The sequence below is a fragment of the Pogona vitticeps genome, chromosome 6, assembly GCF_051106095.1.
Source record: "Pogona vitticeps strain Pit_001003342236 chromosome 6, PviZW2.1, whole genome shotgun sequence".
NCBI classification, from domain to species: domain Eukaryota; kingdom Metazoa; phylum Chordata; class Lepidosauria; order Squamata; family Agamidae; genus Pogona; species Pogona vitticeps.
The window spans coordinates 53,168,537-53,185,375 of record NC_135788.1 but is presented as its reverse complement, the minus strand read 5'-3'; the positions used below and the strand labels follow the sequence as shown (position 1 = coordinate 53,185,375).

Genomic DNA, 16,839 nt, shown 5'->3' with positions numbered 1-16,839 from the left:
AAAATAAAAAATACATAACAGAGTCCAACACTGTATGCAGGAATAGCCATGTTTACGTGTTATGGTTCAACCTTAAATCACTGTCTTTGGGTCCTTTTTGTAAACAATGCAGTTAAATATCAGTTTTGGCCAACTCACCAGTGTATATTGGGAAGCTTCAATGGACCACACATAGCATTTGCATCATTGCCCATTTCAGCAAAGATACTTCTTGTGTGAGAAAATTATACTTCTCATGTGAGATTATACTTCTCAAGAAGATAACAATAACTGCATCACTACATAATGCAGATGAAGGGTGCATGATTTACAAGGTCAGTCATGACCAACCCTAGTTCACTGAAATGAGGCTTCTGAATATCATTTATTCATTTTAAGGGTGTGGGAAGATAATGCTAGACTTTTGACAAGCAACACGTTGTGGTAGTCCAGCATTTTGCAAGACAACTTTCAACTCCAGTGATTTTAAGCAATCTGTTTGTAAAATGTTTCTATAAACATACATAATTGTTTGTGTTAAGTTTTCCCAGAGCTCTGTGGTATGATTTCTCTCCCCCACATCAAACAGAAGGGAACTGCCTCTTAAAATTTAATGTTCCTATGTGGGATTTTTGATGGCCATTTTAGTTGAACTGAAATTGACATTGTTGAAGACACTTCTAAAACATGCAAGAACATTAGGGGGTCCGTCATAATCAAGTAAAATTCTTGTCATTATGTCCTTCTAAATCCCATTGCTAGCTGCATTGTTACTACAGCAGCAAATTTGCTATTTAGATTCTAAAACTGTGCTGGAGCAACAGAATGGGACATTTTTCTCTCACTGTACCACACACTCACTGATGTTGGAGTTCTGCAATTGTTGTTTCCCCCCACTGCCACCTGACAAGGAAGGAAGTATTCCTAAATTTTGATAGCACTCCTTATGGTTGTAGATCACTTCAAATGAGAAGCACTCGGAAAGCCTGAAGAATGATGGAGAAACTCTTGTTCGCACACTGAAAAGATTGGCCCAAACTGCCAGGTGAGTTCCCTTAGGCTTTCTGGAATTCCTACCTTGGTTGTGCATTCCTCCCCTTTCATCTACCTGTAATCAACTCATGCAGTACAAGCTTCTTGTGTTACTCAACCCACCCCCTCCTACATAATACTATCATCAAGATTCCTTTTATTCAAAGCTTTCTAGCTTCTTTCTCAGCTACTCTCATTCTGATCTTCTGATGCAGGAGGTCAGAGCTACATGGCAGTCTTTTTTTTCTTCTCCTTTCTTTCATTGCCAACATCTCACCTCATCTCCAGACCAAATACTTGTCTGTTGCTTCTGCAGGCTGGTGCCAAAATAGTCTCATTGACTTCTGTGAGAGTAAGGGCAACGGAGAACACTGAATCCTTTCAGATATAGATTGAGAGGGTATATGCCTTGGGAGGCTTTTATGAAAAAAAAACATCTTCTAAATCATGTATCTTGATTTGGCTGCTGTAGCCTCGGAAACACTACCCACTATCACTTTCAGGACTGCTGCTGCTGAACTCAAGATTGCATCAGTGACCAACCCCCAGCCACCGTTATGCCTTTTTGCTGCAATTGTAATAGGCTAATTTTGTGACACTATATAGTTGCTACAAGTACACCTTAATTGGAACAATAATTAAATCTGGGATCCTGAGCTAACTGTGCTCTTCTGCTAATTGTGCAATTTTACTAATTGTGTTTCACAGTTAGCACAACGCTCCAACACAAGTCTGAATTTGTGGCCAACCAGCCATACTCAGAAAAATGTGTTGAAAATGTAGAGAAATGCATGTAACACCCTGTCTTGATGCCTTGCCAAGATACTGTAATTAGGCCTACAAATCCCTTACTGTATAATCTAATAATATTCTAGTTTTTTCATTAACTTCCCATGATTTAAGTATCCCATGTGATGTAAAAAAGAATCAGAATGAACTGTGTGCTTTTCTAATAGTTGACTGTACAAATGTTGGCTATGAATATGTGCTCAAATCCTATGCCACAGATTCAGCAGTAGACTTGTGACTTGTTACGTTTTCTCAGCCCTACAATTATTATAAAATAAAAATCTACATTGCCCATCTAGTTACTGAAACATCCTTTATACTTTTTAGTTGTTCTTATAGACATTTCTTCCCACATGAATCTTTGCCTTCTGGCCATACATAATACATTAAATAAAAACTGCCCAATATGAACTTTGTGGTGGCCTTGGATAAAGCACGATTTGAGCCTTGGCCTCTCATATCAAAGATAAATGCCATCTGCCTTCAATCAGATGTGAATTAAGGACTCATGATACTTTGTGTATTGTATTTAATATGCAAGATAATAAGAGCAAATATTGCAAGACAAGCTGCTGACTTTCTTGGAAAACAGTGGCTTTTTCTGTTGCAGTTGAAGGTAGCATTCCTCAAAACTTGGTTGCTGTATGTATAACTCTTACTCTAGAGCAGTGGTTCTTAACCTTTTTGAAAGAAACGCCCCCTTGAGCTATTGAGGAAGTTATCATCGCCCCCCCTCCCTGCGGTGATGATATATTTTTATTTATTTATTTAATTTATTTATTTAGTTATTTATTTAGTTATTTATTTAAGACACTTAAATCCAATGACCCCTGAAAACAAAATTAAATTCCAAGAAAATGAAATGCCCCCCAAAAAGTAACATTTAATGATTTAGTTGCAAGTGAATTTTAAGACGCAAAAAGAAATATAAAAAGGGCATAAAAACAAATGCAGGAACTAAAAATTTCAAGACAAAAATCTGAAACTAAATTAAAATTGGAGGAAAATATATATTCATGCACACTGTAAAAAGGCTGCAGCCATCTTCACAGGTTTGGCTTGCTCCAGTGCCCCCTACCACCCCCCTTCTGCTCCAGCGCCCCCACGCTGCCCCTTTTCGTTCTACCGCCCCCCTGAAAAATGAAATCGCCCCCTGGGGGGCATTATCGCCCACGTTAAGAACCACTGCTCTAGAGAGCTTGCCCATAATGCAAATGTTTATCTGTTGATGTGTTCGCTAACACACATTTCCCGAACTTGCTTAAGGAGGGACTTAGCACTGGGAACTCCAATGTTTTTGGTTTCTTTAGTTTCATATGCAGGTCTTTTTTTCCCCTTCATCCATAGCATCGCTAAAGCCATTGATTCATGTTGTATTATTTCTTCTTACCAGACCCCATGGGTAGGTGGGAGTACATTTTGTAGTAATGGCCCTTTGGCTAGGAACCTTTTTACCTTCCACATATATTTTAAAATGTGAATGGAACACATGGACTCCAATCAAACCATACATATCTATGAACAGAAGCTGGCTGCTGTCCACAACACTACCTACTGTAATGTTCATCTGGCCTCCACTCAGCTAGCTGAATGGATAGTGTGTGGCCACATCATGTTTCCCCAAGCCATTTAACTGTAATGCTTTGTGTGACTAAGTAACCAAGAAGTTTTAAGAACTACATTGAATTCTTGAATCATTCACCAATTAGAAGGATCTAAATTAAGCCCTTTTATTCAGACAGCATGTTTATGGTTTATATCTCTAGTATTTTACAGTGACATAAGACAACCTCCAGTCTGACAATGTTGTGGTACACCTCAGTACTCTTGCAGTGTTAAAAAAACAGCTCCGTCAATTGGCCATTTGACATATTAGCCTTTTCTTCGAACAGTGTGATTTTCAGCATTGATTTAAAATGTACATGCATGTAATTTAATTCTTCCTTACATAATGCATAGTAGAGTCTTTCAAGTACCAGCAGACTAACAAGGCACACCTTTTTTCTGGAACCAATTAGCTTCATCTGGCATAAACTTTCATGGACGCCAGTCAATTTCTTTAGCTAATGACCTTTTCATTATACAGTGGTGCCCCGCTTAACGATTACCCCGCTCCACGACAAATCCACTTAAAGATTAGGTTTTTGCGATCACAAAATGTTTAGATAGGAAAAAACCACTTTACGATGATCGGTTCCCTGCTTCAGGAACCAATTTTTTGCTTTACGACGATCAAAACAGCTGATTGTCGGGCTTTCAAAATGGCTCCCCGCTGTGTATCCTCGCTTTACAGGCACCAGAAAATGGCTGCCCTATGGAGGATCTTCGCTGGACGATGAGGTATTTCGCCCATTAGAACACATTAACCGGTTTTTAATGCAGTCTAATGGGCTTTTTACTTTCACTTGATGACGATTTCGTTCTACAGCGATTTTGCTGGAACGGATTATCGTTGTCAAGCAAGGCACCACTGTATTTATATGTATTCCATATCCTATACTAAGACACAATTCAGATCAAGGGTGTGCTATTAATTTCTGTCAGAATAAAAGTGCCACACACTAGGTTAAAAAAAATTAACTACTCATTTTTAGTGGATATTTTGCTAAACTCTTATTCACAGTTTCATAATGAGCTCTACATGTTCCAACCCTCTGTTCAGTGTAATGAAATACTGGGTCTATAAATACAGTGTGAAGACTAAAACTGATGTAACTTCTGAAGTGCTTTATCAAATGTCTTCATTCTAGCAACTATTTAGCAAAAGAAACGTTGAAACAGACATATGAAATGACTTTTGCCACTCTTGAGAGATTATTCCCACTCAACTGAAAAATTATACAGGAAAAGCAATGGTTTCTCCCTCATGATGCCACCATTTCACCAATTCTTAATACTTTTCTCCTTTTGTTCCTGGATTTGTCATAGAGCAACAAATAGATGCATTATCAGAAGGTTAACAAAGATGTGGGACTCAAGACATGAGTCTCTTTTCAGTCCCTTAAACCACTGGTTCTTAACTTTGGGTTACTCATGAGTTTTGGACTGCAACTCCCAGAAGCCTTCACCACCAACTGTGCTGGCTGGGGTTTCTGGGAGTTGCAGTTCAAAAACATCCGAGTAACAAAGGTTAAGAACCACTGCCTTAAACCATATGTCAATGAGGTCAGCATGGGACCTTCCTCCTCCTTAGTTCTAGGCTGTTTATTTCTGGTCTTGTGCAGTTCCGGCTCCTACATCTCATACCTACTTCTCATTTACTTATTTTTCCTTGCAAAGTCACCCCTCCTTCACATACATACCACCCAAAGCTTGTTTCCCCTGAACTCTTCTCCATGAAAACCATGGGTTTTTGGTCAACTGTTAGTTAAAACTGTAGCACACTTCAAAATCACCAACTGATGTGCATACAGCTCTAATGTTGTACAGATAGATTCATGTTGTAGCCCCCATCTACTCTGTATGGTCCCTTAACCACCTGCAGATTTTGAGTCTATATGGCAGACTAGGGAGAAAGGGAAACACTTTCATCCCCATTCTACTGGCTGAAATTGTTCCATCAGGGGATGTGAATTATTATATATCTATTAACATAAAGTCTGCTTCTTGTTCAAAATCTAGCATGCTTAAGTTTGAACTAAGCTACATATCTAACATACTATATTAAAAATAGCAACCTTCTATATTCTGTAGTCCTGCCTATTCACGAGTAATCTCGGGATTACAAGTCATCAAAATGTTTTTAACAAAAGTGGGTGCCAGCAAGGGATTCATACATAGCTACTATGTACAGGTATCTTATGACAGTAGGTTAACTACTTTTGTGAATTTCATGAACAGAAATATTAAGATACTCTATTTCTTGGAATCTATTTAGTGAAACTCTAAGCAACTTTTCTCATAAGCGAACTGAAACTTGGGAGCACTGCCATCAAAAGTTGCTTTCCAATCCAGTCTACAGTCACCCAACACTGAGCTATACCAGAGCAACATGTTCTCCAAGTTGGCACCATACACATGTTCAGAGAACAATACCCATCATCCATGACTAATGGCCATACTGCCTTGTAGGTGATGGGAATCATAACCCAAAACCCGAGGTACTAAATTATGAAAGGTTACAGTAATATGTTGAGTCACCTGAGCTTTCCAGGCAAAACCCCAAACATTTTGATATTAAACCATTTTTCAAAGGGGCATCTTAAAAAAAGTTTACTTTTAACAAGGATAGCAGGACCAGTTAGGATTATGGAGGTACTGGAACGTGCCATTATTTCCTAATGGCTGAAGAAAATGAAATGCAACCTTACCTACAGTTGTTAAAGTGGCAGCTAATGGTAAAAAATTCTTGTAGCAGACTGCTCTTCAAATAATATCTCTATAGGTGTCATGTTAACTGACTGTTTTTCTCCCGATACAGTAGCTTCCATGCTGATATAATAATCACCTCCTTGGCTTCTGAAATCCTCAAGAAAATTGAACACTATGAAGGCTCAGTCAACTAGAATCATGCAACAGCTCTATACTCTTGTTTCTTTAGTTTTTTTTCAAATTTAAATCCTGTTTCTAAATAAAACTTTCTTCCGCTGTTTGTCTTTTTCATATTTTTTAATACACCTGTGATGGGTGACTGACATCATGTAATGCCATCCTCCACTGTATGGCTGTTTTACTCCTACTGAAATCTGGGGAAACTGTTTTGCATATAATGCAAAATAAGTATGTTTACTGACAGTCTTCTAACACAAACACATTGTGGTACTTGCTAGGAGCAGACAAAAACAGTTGAGAAAATAACAAGAGAACACAACTAGGTACACTGACTACTTTTTTTCTGATGGAATACACAAAAATGATGGGGCATCAGCAAGACAGTTGATTAATGACACAGAAAGACTTTATCATCCCATCTTCTCCAAGAAGGACATGGGTAATCTGGGATAAGAGACTGATGGGAACTAGACAGCAATCTGCCCTTTTTCAGATATTGCTAAATTCCAATTCCCATCAGCCTTAGGCATCCTGGCTCACAGTGAAATATAATGAAATTAGTAATTTATCAGTATCTGAAAAAAAAAAACCAACAGAATTCTTCCCCAGGAGTTAGAAAGCTATTTAATTAGATGGGAACAGCAAGAAAACTGTGGAGTTGAAGAAGTCTGAGAGAAATTGCAGAGAGGTGTATGAATTCTCCTTACCTTGTTCTACAGTAGCAAAGAAAAACTAAGGAAGGGAGATGCCACAATAGATTTAAAGACTAATACCCTTTTTTCCATACTGTCTGTAGATTCCTTGGGCAGAGCAGGTTGTACTGATTCCTCAAGTCCAGTTATGATCCTGCTTACAATATTTTGGAAAGCTGCTCAATATAGCGTTTTATGTGCATGATTAGAGCGTGTGGTGGAAACCCAACAAGCCTTCCTCTCCTGTGATCCTAGACTATACTTAGGATAAGAGGAATCAATACCATCACCCACATACAGGTTTCAAATTCATACATTTCATTGCTACCAGCATCTGTCAAATATTTGCCTAACATTTCATAGGATGCAAATGGTTACTTTGATATAAATTGCCAACTGTATTTTAGGTTCTATAATATTATTCTGTTCTAATCATTTTAATATGGCTGGATTATGAAGTCAGTTGTCAGCTATCACACTTCTTAACTGACTTGTATGTTTCTGCCAGCACAGTGGATAGCAGTATTGGTTTCCATCAGCTTGTGCTGTACTCCAGCAGCATGCTTCTCTTAAGCAGGCAGTGACTAAAGGATAATAACTGAAATCAGGTCTGAATACATTTCTGTGCTCTATACAGAACATGCTTTGACTCGAATCCAGAAGCTTCAATTGGTTAAGAACACAGATACCAGGATTATTTTTCTAATGGACTGGTTGCCAACCAGTATCTAGCTGCACATAAAGCTACTGGTTTCAGTTTTTAAACCCCAAAAACAATTTCAGCAAAGTGTGAGACAAGCATTTTTAGGGAGTTAATTTACAAATCACTAAACCAGAAACACTATCAAAACTTCTGCCAATGCAGGAAATCCATTAGTTCAGCATGCCCAACACTAGCTGAAGTAATCATTCCACTGCATCAACCCCCAATAGTGAGGATGGATGTTAAGAGTGCTTTCTTGAGGCCATAACCAAGATCTGGAAGAGCCTCCCATAAAAATACTTATATTTTGATCCCATATTTCTTCCCTCATACATGACTGGATTCATTTCTATTTTACAGACAAGTGTGAACACAACATCACTTACTAATTTTTCTAAAATACCATGCTTAAGAACTATACTAACCTTGTCTTCTACATAAACTAGCTTAATTATACCAAAAGTGAGTAGAAATATTAAACAAGAGTAATCTAAGATGCACTTACTAGCAAATAAACCCTAGTAAGTACAAATGCACTTATTTCTGATTAATCAATCATACACAAGATTGTACTGCAAAACCAAGGTTCTTACATAATACTTTCTCACATCAACATGTGAGGTTCAGGTAATGTTAAGACAATGTGAATGCTGTACAACAGATTATCACATGTAGAATTTCGCCAAACTGACTTGCACAGGAGTAGCAGAAATAATGTGACACAGCAAAATGAATTAAAAGTTTACTTTAATTCTGAACCATCTGTATAACTGTTCTCATGAAGCATCTGTATCACAGCAGGCTACAATAACTTTGGATAAAGGCAACTGGTAAATTGTCCAATACAAGGTTCCATACAACAGTTCTTTACTGGCCCCTACCCAGACATCTCCAGATAAAGTTTTTGATCAAAAACATGAAATAGATCCACCTGCTTATTTTAAGCATATTAAAAAGGAAACTAATTGGACCATTTCTATTTGTCTAATTTTTATACAAAAAGGCTACACAATGTTAACACTTTTCAGAATACGATTAAGAGTGATTATGAATTAGTGTTCTACACCATTACTCAATCCTTAAAAATCAGAAATTGCTGTAGCATGTTCACTATAACTTAAACACAGATACTTAAAAACTCTACAGTTACTGCAAAAAGAAAACTACTTTGAAAGCAAGCAAGGTCAGTACCATTACAGAGATTTAAAAATTTAAAAAAAAATTAAACAAGCAAGGCTGGGGTTTGATAATTTCCATCTTGTGATTCATTCTTGTGCATTCTTCGTTTCGTGAGTCACTCCCCAAATCCATTTGTTACTTCTCGACCAAAAGGACCAGAACAAAAAGTTTACTTCAGTTGTTCCCATAGGAAACTCAGCTTGGTTAGTGTGTCAGGCACTTTCTGAGATACTAGCCCACCCCTCGAGCCCTCTCAGCAACTCTACAGGCCAATCACAATGCAAGATCATTCAGACAATACAGCTGTGTAGGAGGAAAAAAATAAAGTCGTGTTAAAACAAAGACATGGTTACTCCTGTTAAGAGTTGCATGAAGCCCGTAGTATGACACGCCTAAGTTAATCACTTTCACAGATCACACCATGAGTCAGTCTGAATGCAATTCATGTCTATGACCAGCATGGACCAACCCAAACAGATCCCTCCCTGCCAGCCAAGTTCTCAGATTGGTAGGCAGAACTTCTTACCTAAAGGATGATTTACAGGTCAGTATCGAACCAGGCCAACTGATTACTGTCACCTGGAGGCAGCCCATCCATAAGGTCCTGGGCATGTCCTAGATCTGGCAGCCCATCAACTGGGTAGTCAGCACCAGGGTGGTGGCCACCCATTTCATGTTCCATCATTGGGTCCATACCCAAGGCATCCTGACCGTATCCTCCAGAGTGGAAAGAACGGTAGCTAGGATCTAAGAAAGTTAAGGGTGGCAGAGGGGAGAAGGGGGGAAAGCATGTTAACATGTTAGATGCATCAGAAGCTCCAAATATCAGTGTGTGAGATTTCATAATCCAGCCACACTGAAGTCAAATTTTCTAGCCTGGACCCATATAGACAAAATGACAGATAATTAAGTACATTGGTGTGGCTCTGCCAATTAAGCATGCTACTACCAGAAGCGTAAGCAAATTTCAGCCAAGCCATTAGTCTGCATACTGCTAGAAACCTTAGACAACAATACTATTACAACGCACACAACTGAAATGCAGATTTTAAATATGCATCTAGAAAGGTTTCTGCTTGTTTTTTTAAAACCTGTTTTTAGAACCAACATATATACATTTATATAACCAGAGTGTTTTAAACAAAACTGCATGTTAGGTATTTTTTGTGTGTGTTGAAATATAAGCAACTAATCTATAATTGCCTTAGTGAGGTTCTCTCACTGAGGCTGTTCACAGCCCATTGACTTGCCACTGTTCTACTGAGCTGTACAAGCTAACACATTAAGTTACAATGTACACTACCATTTTAGCATAGTATGTCTGCAGTTCTCCATGAAAAATATTTTCATTTTGTTTAGTTTACTACAAATCAGCTAAGGAATTCATACATACCATCTGGGCGATAACCAAGAGGTTCTCCCTGGGCACCAATATCAAGTCCCAGCTCAGCTGTCTGTAGGGAATATGTTAAGGCAAACAATTCATTCCACATACAATATAATCTCTAGTTCCATGAACTGTCTCTAAGAGCAACTGTTCAGCTGATGTGTGCACTTTCATGATATTTAAATGTAAGTTATTTCAATTCTAGTTGGTTTTAAGGTAACAGGTTTCATGAAGCAAGGCAGATTATCTCACTGGGGCTGATCTGCACTGCAGTGGTTTATTCTAAAATTAGAATAACTATTGCAATACTGTTTCATTATTTAAAATATTTTTTAATAATGGGAAGCCAATTTTCTTGTGACTATTAGATTTAATGAGCATCATGCATTTAGAACCCCACTAATCTTAGCAGCTAGGAACAGTGAACTGCAATCAGCTGGTTCAGTCAATGGTGTTGTGGCTCCCTCTACTTCAATTGTTTCTTTGTCCTAAGCCAGTACACACAACACACTTGCAAGTCACTCTCTGGATGTTCTCAATAGGGGAATATAGCAGCTACAAACAGGGAAATAAAACACAGTGCTTTGGTTAAGAGTGCCTCTATGTGCCCTTTAGGCACTTCAGGAGCACAACACTGCTTCTTCTCACGAGGTCTGTCCTTTTAATAAAAAATTTGGATATGGGGCTATTCAAATCCCAGTACAAAGTCCCAATGGAAATCTATGAATAAAAAGGTGAAATGGACACAGTATAACCCACCTCATTCCAAGCCATTGGTTCAGTTCTGAAGAGAGAGCTGGTCAACTCCACTGAAAGCCTTTTCTTATAATCTTGTGGTTTATCTTCAGACATCCTGAACAACACTGCAGCAGCATATGTGGCTATTTACAAAGAAAAACAAGTTTTAGCAAAAGAGCCCAGAACTGGACAGGGCTCATGTGTCCCCCACACTACTTACCCACACCCTCATTCCTAGAATGAAGAAGTTCGGTCAATGGTGCTGTAGCTCCCTCTGCTTCAATTGCTTCAGCTGCTTCTTTGTCCTGAGCCAGTTCACACAACACACCTGCAGCCACTCTTTGGATGTTCTCAATAGGGGAATATAGCAGCTAAAAGCAAGGAAATAAAAACAAGGTAGGACAGATGTCCTAGAATATGCCCCCAGAAGCTGATGCTCCCAGTGACCAGAACTTGTATCACACAAAAAATACAGCAATCACTTCCAATCCTCAGTACCATGAACAGTCAGCCATTAACTCTTATCATGTATATTATCTTTTATAGAGGAAACAAGCTAGTTGCCATCATCTAAGGAAGTAACTCCCTGTCCACTACGTACATCACTATAAAAAACAATCATGTTATTTGTTTAAGCTGTCTAGCTGCCAAGTTATTAAACAAATTGCTTCTTGTTTTAAGAGAATTATTTAAGCCTCTATACTTAACCCTAGGGAATTCTACATGTGTTAGACATTTCTAAGAACATACTTTCAGCATTACAAGCTGTTCTGTGACGCTCAATCAAAATGCCAAATTTTGCACTTGATGGCAAATTCTATAGTTCTGGACAAACACAACGTGCACAGGCTAAAATCCTGTCAATGTGCTCAGATGCATATGCCACCAAAATGCAATCATATCTTAATGCAGGTAAGAGTCTTTAACAAAAAACTTCTTATACTCTTATATAAAATCACAACTACTCAGTTTCTTACCAAGAAATTTCACCTACCTGTACGAACAGCGGAATGGTGTTTAGACCCCTAATTACAATTCGATTGTGGACATCCCTAGCCAAGATATGAAGAGCCCCAGTGCAGCCTTCAACTATTTCCTCCATACGCACACCTTCCTGTACAGGAAATATAAGTGCCACACCATTTTAGTCATTCACTACAGAAAGACTCCACACTTAGTCATGCCTTTGATATTTTTCCCCACAAAGAACCATGTTTCCATCTACAGTGGTGCCCTGCTTGACGACAATAATCCGTTCCGTTACAATTGTGGTAGAGCGAAATCGCCGTCAAGCGGGGGAAAAACCCATTGAAACGCATTAAAAACTGATTATTGCGTTCCAATGGGCGAAATACCTTATCGTCCAGTGAAGATCCTCCATAGGGTGGCCATTTTCCGGTGCCTGTAAGGCGAAAAATCAGTCCTGAAAACAGCGGGGAGCCATTTTGCACAGCGGACGGCCATTTTGAAACCCAAAGATCAGCTGTTTTTAGATCGTTGTAATGCGAAGAATTGATTCCTGAAGCAGGGAATCGATCATTGTAAAACGAAAATCGCCCTTTGAAACAATAGCGATCGCAAAAACATCGTCGTGAAGCGATTTCAGCGTCAAGGGGGGTAATCATCAAGCGGGGCACCACTGTACTTAGACACTATCAATTATTGTATTTCAACAATCACCCTAACTTTGAAAGATAAAAACATTTTATTTCTCATTTTATAATTCTGTAGAGAACTGTAGACTTATTTTGTAATTGCTTTAGAATGCTCAGTGACAGATTTTTTTATTTGAAGTAAACAATGAATACAGATCATGGATTGGTTAAGAGTGGACTTCCAACACAGTAGTCAGAATTCTAATCTGTATTTGACTACGTAGATTTAGTGAAAAGTACACTTCTCTATCCACAACTCTCCAGTTAGTAAGCTCAAGAGTGCTTGGTTTATACAGTGGGGTCTTGACTTGAGAACTTAATCCGTATTGGAAGGCGGTTCTCAAGTCAAAAAGTCTGTAAGTCAAGTCTCTATTGACCTACAGTGCACTGAAAACCGATTAATCCCGTAACAGGCCATTTTTGTTCCATTTTGGTTTTTTTCTGGTCTGTAAGTCAAATCTCAGTCTGCAAGTCAAACCTAAATTTTGCGGCCAGAGAAGTCTAACTCAAAAAGTCTGCAAGTCAAGCCGTCTGTAAGTCAAGGGTCCACTGTACTGGAAGGATGCTCCCTGATTAGGAGGTATGATTATGAATTTAGTGCTCCCACACTAAAGTTATGAAGAGCTTCCAAGGATAACCATAGTCGTCAGGGATACCATCAACTGTTCTCTGATGTCATCTTGTATTATCTATCCTTTGCTGCTGCTAGAATTCATCTGCACTGAGCTACTCGTTCAGATTGAATGGAATTATGTTAAACTATAGCTCCTTTGGCTGGAACAACTAACTGCTGGTAGTGAGGCACAAAAACAAAAAAACAAAACAAAACAAAAAAAACCAAGGAGGGAACTACTACCAATTTAACTACTTGGCTATAAATTACTCATAATCAGAGGACCTGGTTTATTTCGGCTACACCAAGGACATATTATGCAGTCCTTAAAATATGTTTTTCTTTAGTATGAGAAAATTAAGACAGATCGTTCTGTGACATATCTTCGCCTAATTATATATGACTTTTTCTGGGACTAAGATTCAAATTAATACTATCCATGTATCATTTAGGAAGCAGGAGCAAAAATACAGTGATTTTTGCATGAAACTGTACTAGAGTTGTTGTTCTGCCCACTATACACTACTTCAACAAAGTTATTAATAATTATTTCAAACTGGACAGAACACCTCTAGCTAATGTAACCAATCACAGCCAGAAATTATGTGCATGTATTAATAAATGTGAATAATTATCAATAACAAAATTCTATGATAGATTTTGGGCACACTGTCAAGCTAGTTTGTATCTCACTGATCCAAGGAGTAATCGATAGAGTGGAGGTTCACAAGGACCTTTGGAGAAACACAAAGTAGATAACACCATATAATTTGAGACTCTACTACACAGATGAGTGCCACTCTTCATTAAGACCCACATACCACAAACTGCTGCTGTGTGCCACCCATTGAAGTACGACGTTGGGTATCCTGATGTGCTCTAACCAGCAGCTGCACTAGCCTTGGAATAGCACCTTGCTCACGCAATGGAGCATGATTTGCTGGACAGAGAGCAAGATTGCGGATCAGACCAACAGTAGCCTGCAATTACAAGGCGGAAATTAGAAAGGCAATGACATCCTGGAAAACATTTTAGAACCTAGATCTGCTACACAGATTGGATTCAAAAATGCTTTGAAAACTTGCTATCCTTATATCCCACCATATCTTGGCTGTCAAATAAAAAAGTTTTATTATGCGTCCATAGATCCAATTATACAAAGATACACAAAATAAATACATAGTATAAAATCTTGCTAAAGCATTTTGCGAATTCTCATAGCTGAAAATAAAAACATTGGCTCTCAATTGTATTTGATCTACTTTTCTTCCCTATAACAGGATTGTATTAGTAACACAAGTTTCTAGGTAGCCTCACCTTGATAAGAGGCCAGTGAGATGGTGGATGCAAGAGTTTAACAACCACTGGAAGTCCATAATGAAGTCTCACTGCATTTTGGGCCATCTCAGCTTCTTGATGCCGACTAGTGAGGTGACGGAGTGCACAGATTGCTGGCTCAGTGATGTCTTCCCTATCACCAGCCCGGAGAACTGTGCGCACAAGAGCCTCAATTCCACCAACTTGGCACACCATCATTTTATTCTTATAGTTATTACAAGTAAGGTTAGAAAGGATACCAGCAGCACAGGTTACAACATTGATATCATCTGATCCTAAGAGCTGCACAAGTGTTCCAAGAAGACCCTCCATACCTTCCTATAAGAAGAAAAATGCATTTAACATCAGCTTCTCAATATGTCACCTTTTATCATTGCAAACAATGATTAAGAACACAAACTTCAATAATGTCAACAGATCCCACAGATATGCCTTGTACCAGATATTTTTACTATCACATCCTTATTTGTTGGTTGAACCCCAAAGGTTTGGGCCTTTAAGGGATTACTGGTCCCAGATTAACAGGGCTTCCCAAGAACATGAAGAGTGGCAGTGGCCATAAGAGAAAATCATACAGGGAGGATGCACCTGTCCCATCTATGCCAGGGAATGAGGAAAGAATCAGTACCACAACTGAATGGGAAGTGGGCATATGTGAGAAACCTGCCCACCAGTTAGAAGCATGAGTACTAACAGTCTTATCAAATGACAGTTTGTTCTCCAATTAAGGGCACACAGAGTTATTGCTACACTTTAAATACATACTAGGTGTGTTCTCATTGACATGAATGTCAACTTCTTCATGGTTGAATTTGTGGAGGAGTAAACTTTCTAAAGGCCACTTTCAAAAATAAAAGGTGAATGGCTTGTCTAAAACATAGGACAGGGATAAAGCTTAGGGATAAAATCAGTGGTGTAATCACTAGAATTTACTACAGCTAATCTTGTTCCTGTGTTGTTCTCTATTTACAGAATAAGTAAAAAGAAAACCTAATGAATGGCAGAGTGCAAGTTCATGATTTTTACATCACCCTAGGATCTGCTTTGATAAAGGACAGTGAACATAAAAATAATGATAGCACAGAAGTGAAAGCACAAGTTAGGCTTGATCAGCCTCCTGTATTTGTATCATCTTGAGAGTTATAACAAAGCACAGTCTATCATATAACACTCCATGTCTAGATAAATAGCACATTATTTTTAGCAGAGATACTAAAGGCATTCTAACATTTGCTATAGTAACTACAATAGTACACTACTTCCTACACCTTGACACTGTTTTTTTTTTTTTTTACAAGTGCAGACAGGCACAGGCCTTGGGCAAATACACTCCTTCCTCCCCTGACACATAACTGTCCCCACACTTCTATTCCTGGCTTAGCACAAACCAATATTTTGCCATTTCGCCTGAATGTTCCTCACTTGCTTACTAGATTTAAATGAGTTTCCATTCTTATTTGCCACTAAACCAGGGGGGAAGTTCAGATTACCACAACAAGGAAGATCTATTTAAGTTCAAGATCTGTGAACAGGGATGATAAACCATACACTGGCCTTATATCAGCATGCTGGCAGTATCCTTTTGTTGAGTAGCAATTCAGCCAATCCCATTAGTTGACCATTCTTTTAAAAGATAAAAAACATTCTGAGAAATATTATACTATTAGTATAACCTGTTGTGAGCAGTGGTGCATTTTCTGACACTGAGGATCAGGGTATGGGGGAGCTTTGAGTATTCATAAGAACATTTCTGGTTTCTGATCTTTACCTGCTTCGTTGCAGCATCTGAAAGATTTCTAAGAGTCCAGAGACAATTCTGAACAAGACGCTGACTGGGATCTGTAAGGTGTAGTCCCAAGGCCTGCATTCCACCTGCAAGATCAAGCAATTAGATACCCTATAATGCATATTTTCTTCCCAACCCCTGGAATGCCAGACCCCTATTCTCAAGACAAACACTTTCCAAAATGAAAAATGTGAGCTCGCTAGCCTCAGGATTGTTGAAACTCTTCATATTGCTACTCCTTATAGACGTCTAAGTACTCATGAAGCGTCATTTCAGGAATCTAATTAATAAATCACAGTGGATTCACTTAAGACAAATCCCATACAGCTGTAGATCCAATTTCAAAAGCAAGCAATCATGTCAGTCTATAGCACATGCAACCAAGGGCAAAGGATCCTAACATCAGACTACAGTGGTGCCTCGCATTACGAGCGCTTCGTTTTACGACGAAATCGCT

The 16,839-nt window shown here is 38.6% G+C and overlaps 2 protein-coding genes across 28 annotated transcripts in view; one reads left to right on the top strand and one right to left on the bottom strand.

The window, feature by feature from the left end:
- ULK4 (unc-51 like kinase 4) overlaps positions 1-6,391 on the top strand; it is a 596,488-nt gene extending 590,097 nt beyond the window's left edge. For 13 of the 15 annotated variants that reach the window (XM_078377379.1, XM_078377378.1, XM_073003534.2 and 10 more), the window contains exons 36-37: positions 936-1,024; positions 6,221-6,391. In XM_078377379.1, the coding sequence (XP_078233505.1) occupies positions 936-1,024; positions 6,221-6,305 (174 nt within the window). In that variant the 3' untranslated portion in view covers positions 6,306-6,391. Of the gene's footprint in view, positions 1-935; positions 1,025-1,327; positions 1,461-1,483; positions 1,667-6,220 lie in introns of those variants that run through there. The other 2 variants (XM_073003537.2, XM_073003538.2) reach the window with 2 other exon arrangements.
- Positions 6,392-8,416: 2,025 nt separating this feature from the next.
- The window catches only part of CTNNB1 (catenin beta 1), a 36,218-nt gene continuing 27,795 nt past the window's right edge, over positions 8,417-16,839 (bottom strand). For all 13 annotated transcript variants that reach the window (XM_078377386.1, XM_078377385.1, XM_078377388.1 and 10 more), the window contains 9 exons: positions 16,365-16,468; positions 14,576-14,914; positions 14,080-14,238; positions 11,985-12,104; positions 11,211-11,361; positions 11,012-11,133; positions 10,259-10,319; positions 9,392-9,612; positions 8,417-9,168 (listed from right to left, as the gene is read on the bottom strand). In XM_078377386.1, the coding sequence (XP_078233512.1) occupies positions 9,404-9,612; positions 10,259-10,319; positions 11,012-11,133; positions 11,211-11,361; positions 11,985-12,104; positions 14,080-14,238; positions 14,576-14,914; positions 16,365-16,468 (1,265 nt within the window). In that variant the 3' untranslated portion in view covers positions 8,417-9,168; positions 9,392-9,403. The remainder of the gene's footprint in view (positions 9,169-9,391; positions 9,613-10,258; positions 10,320-11,011; positions 11,134-11,210; positions 11,362-11,984; positions 12,105-14,079; positions 14,239-14,575; positions 14,915-16,364; positions 16,469-16,839) is intronic.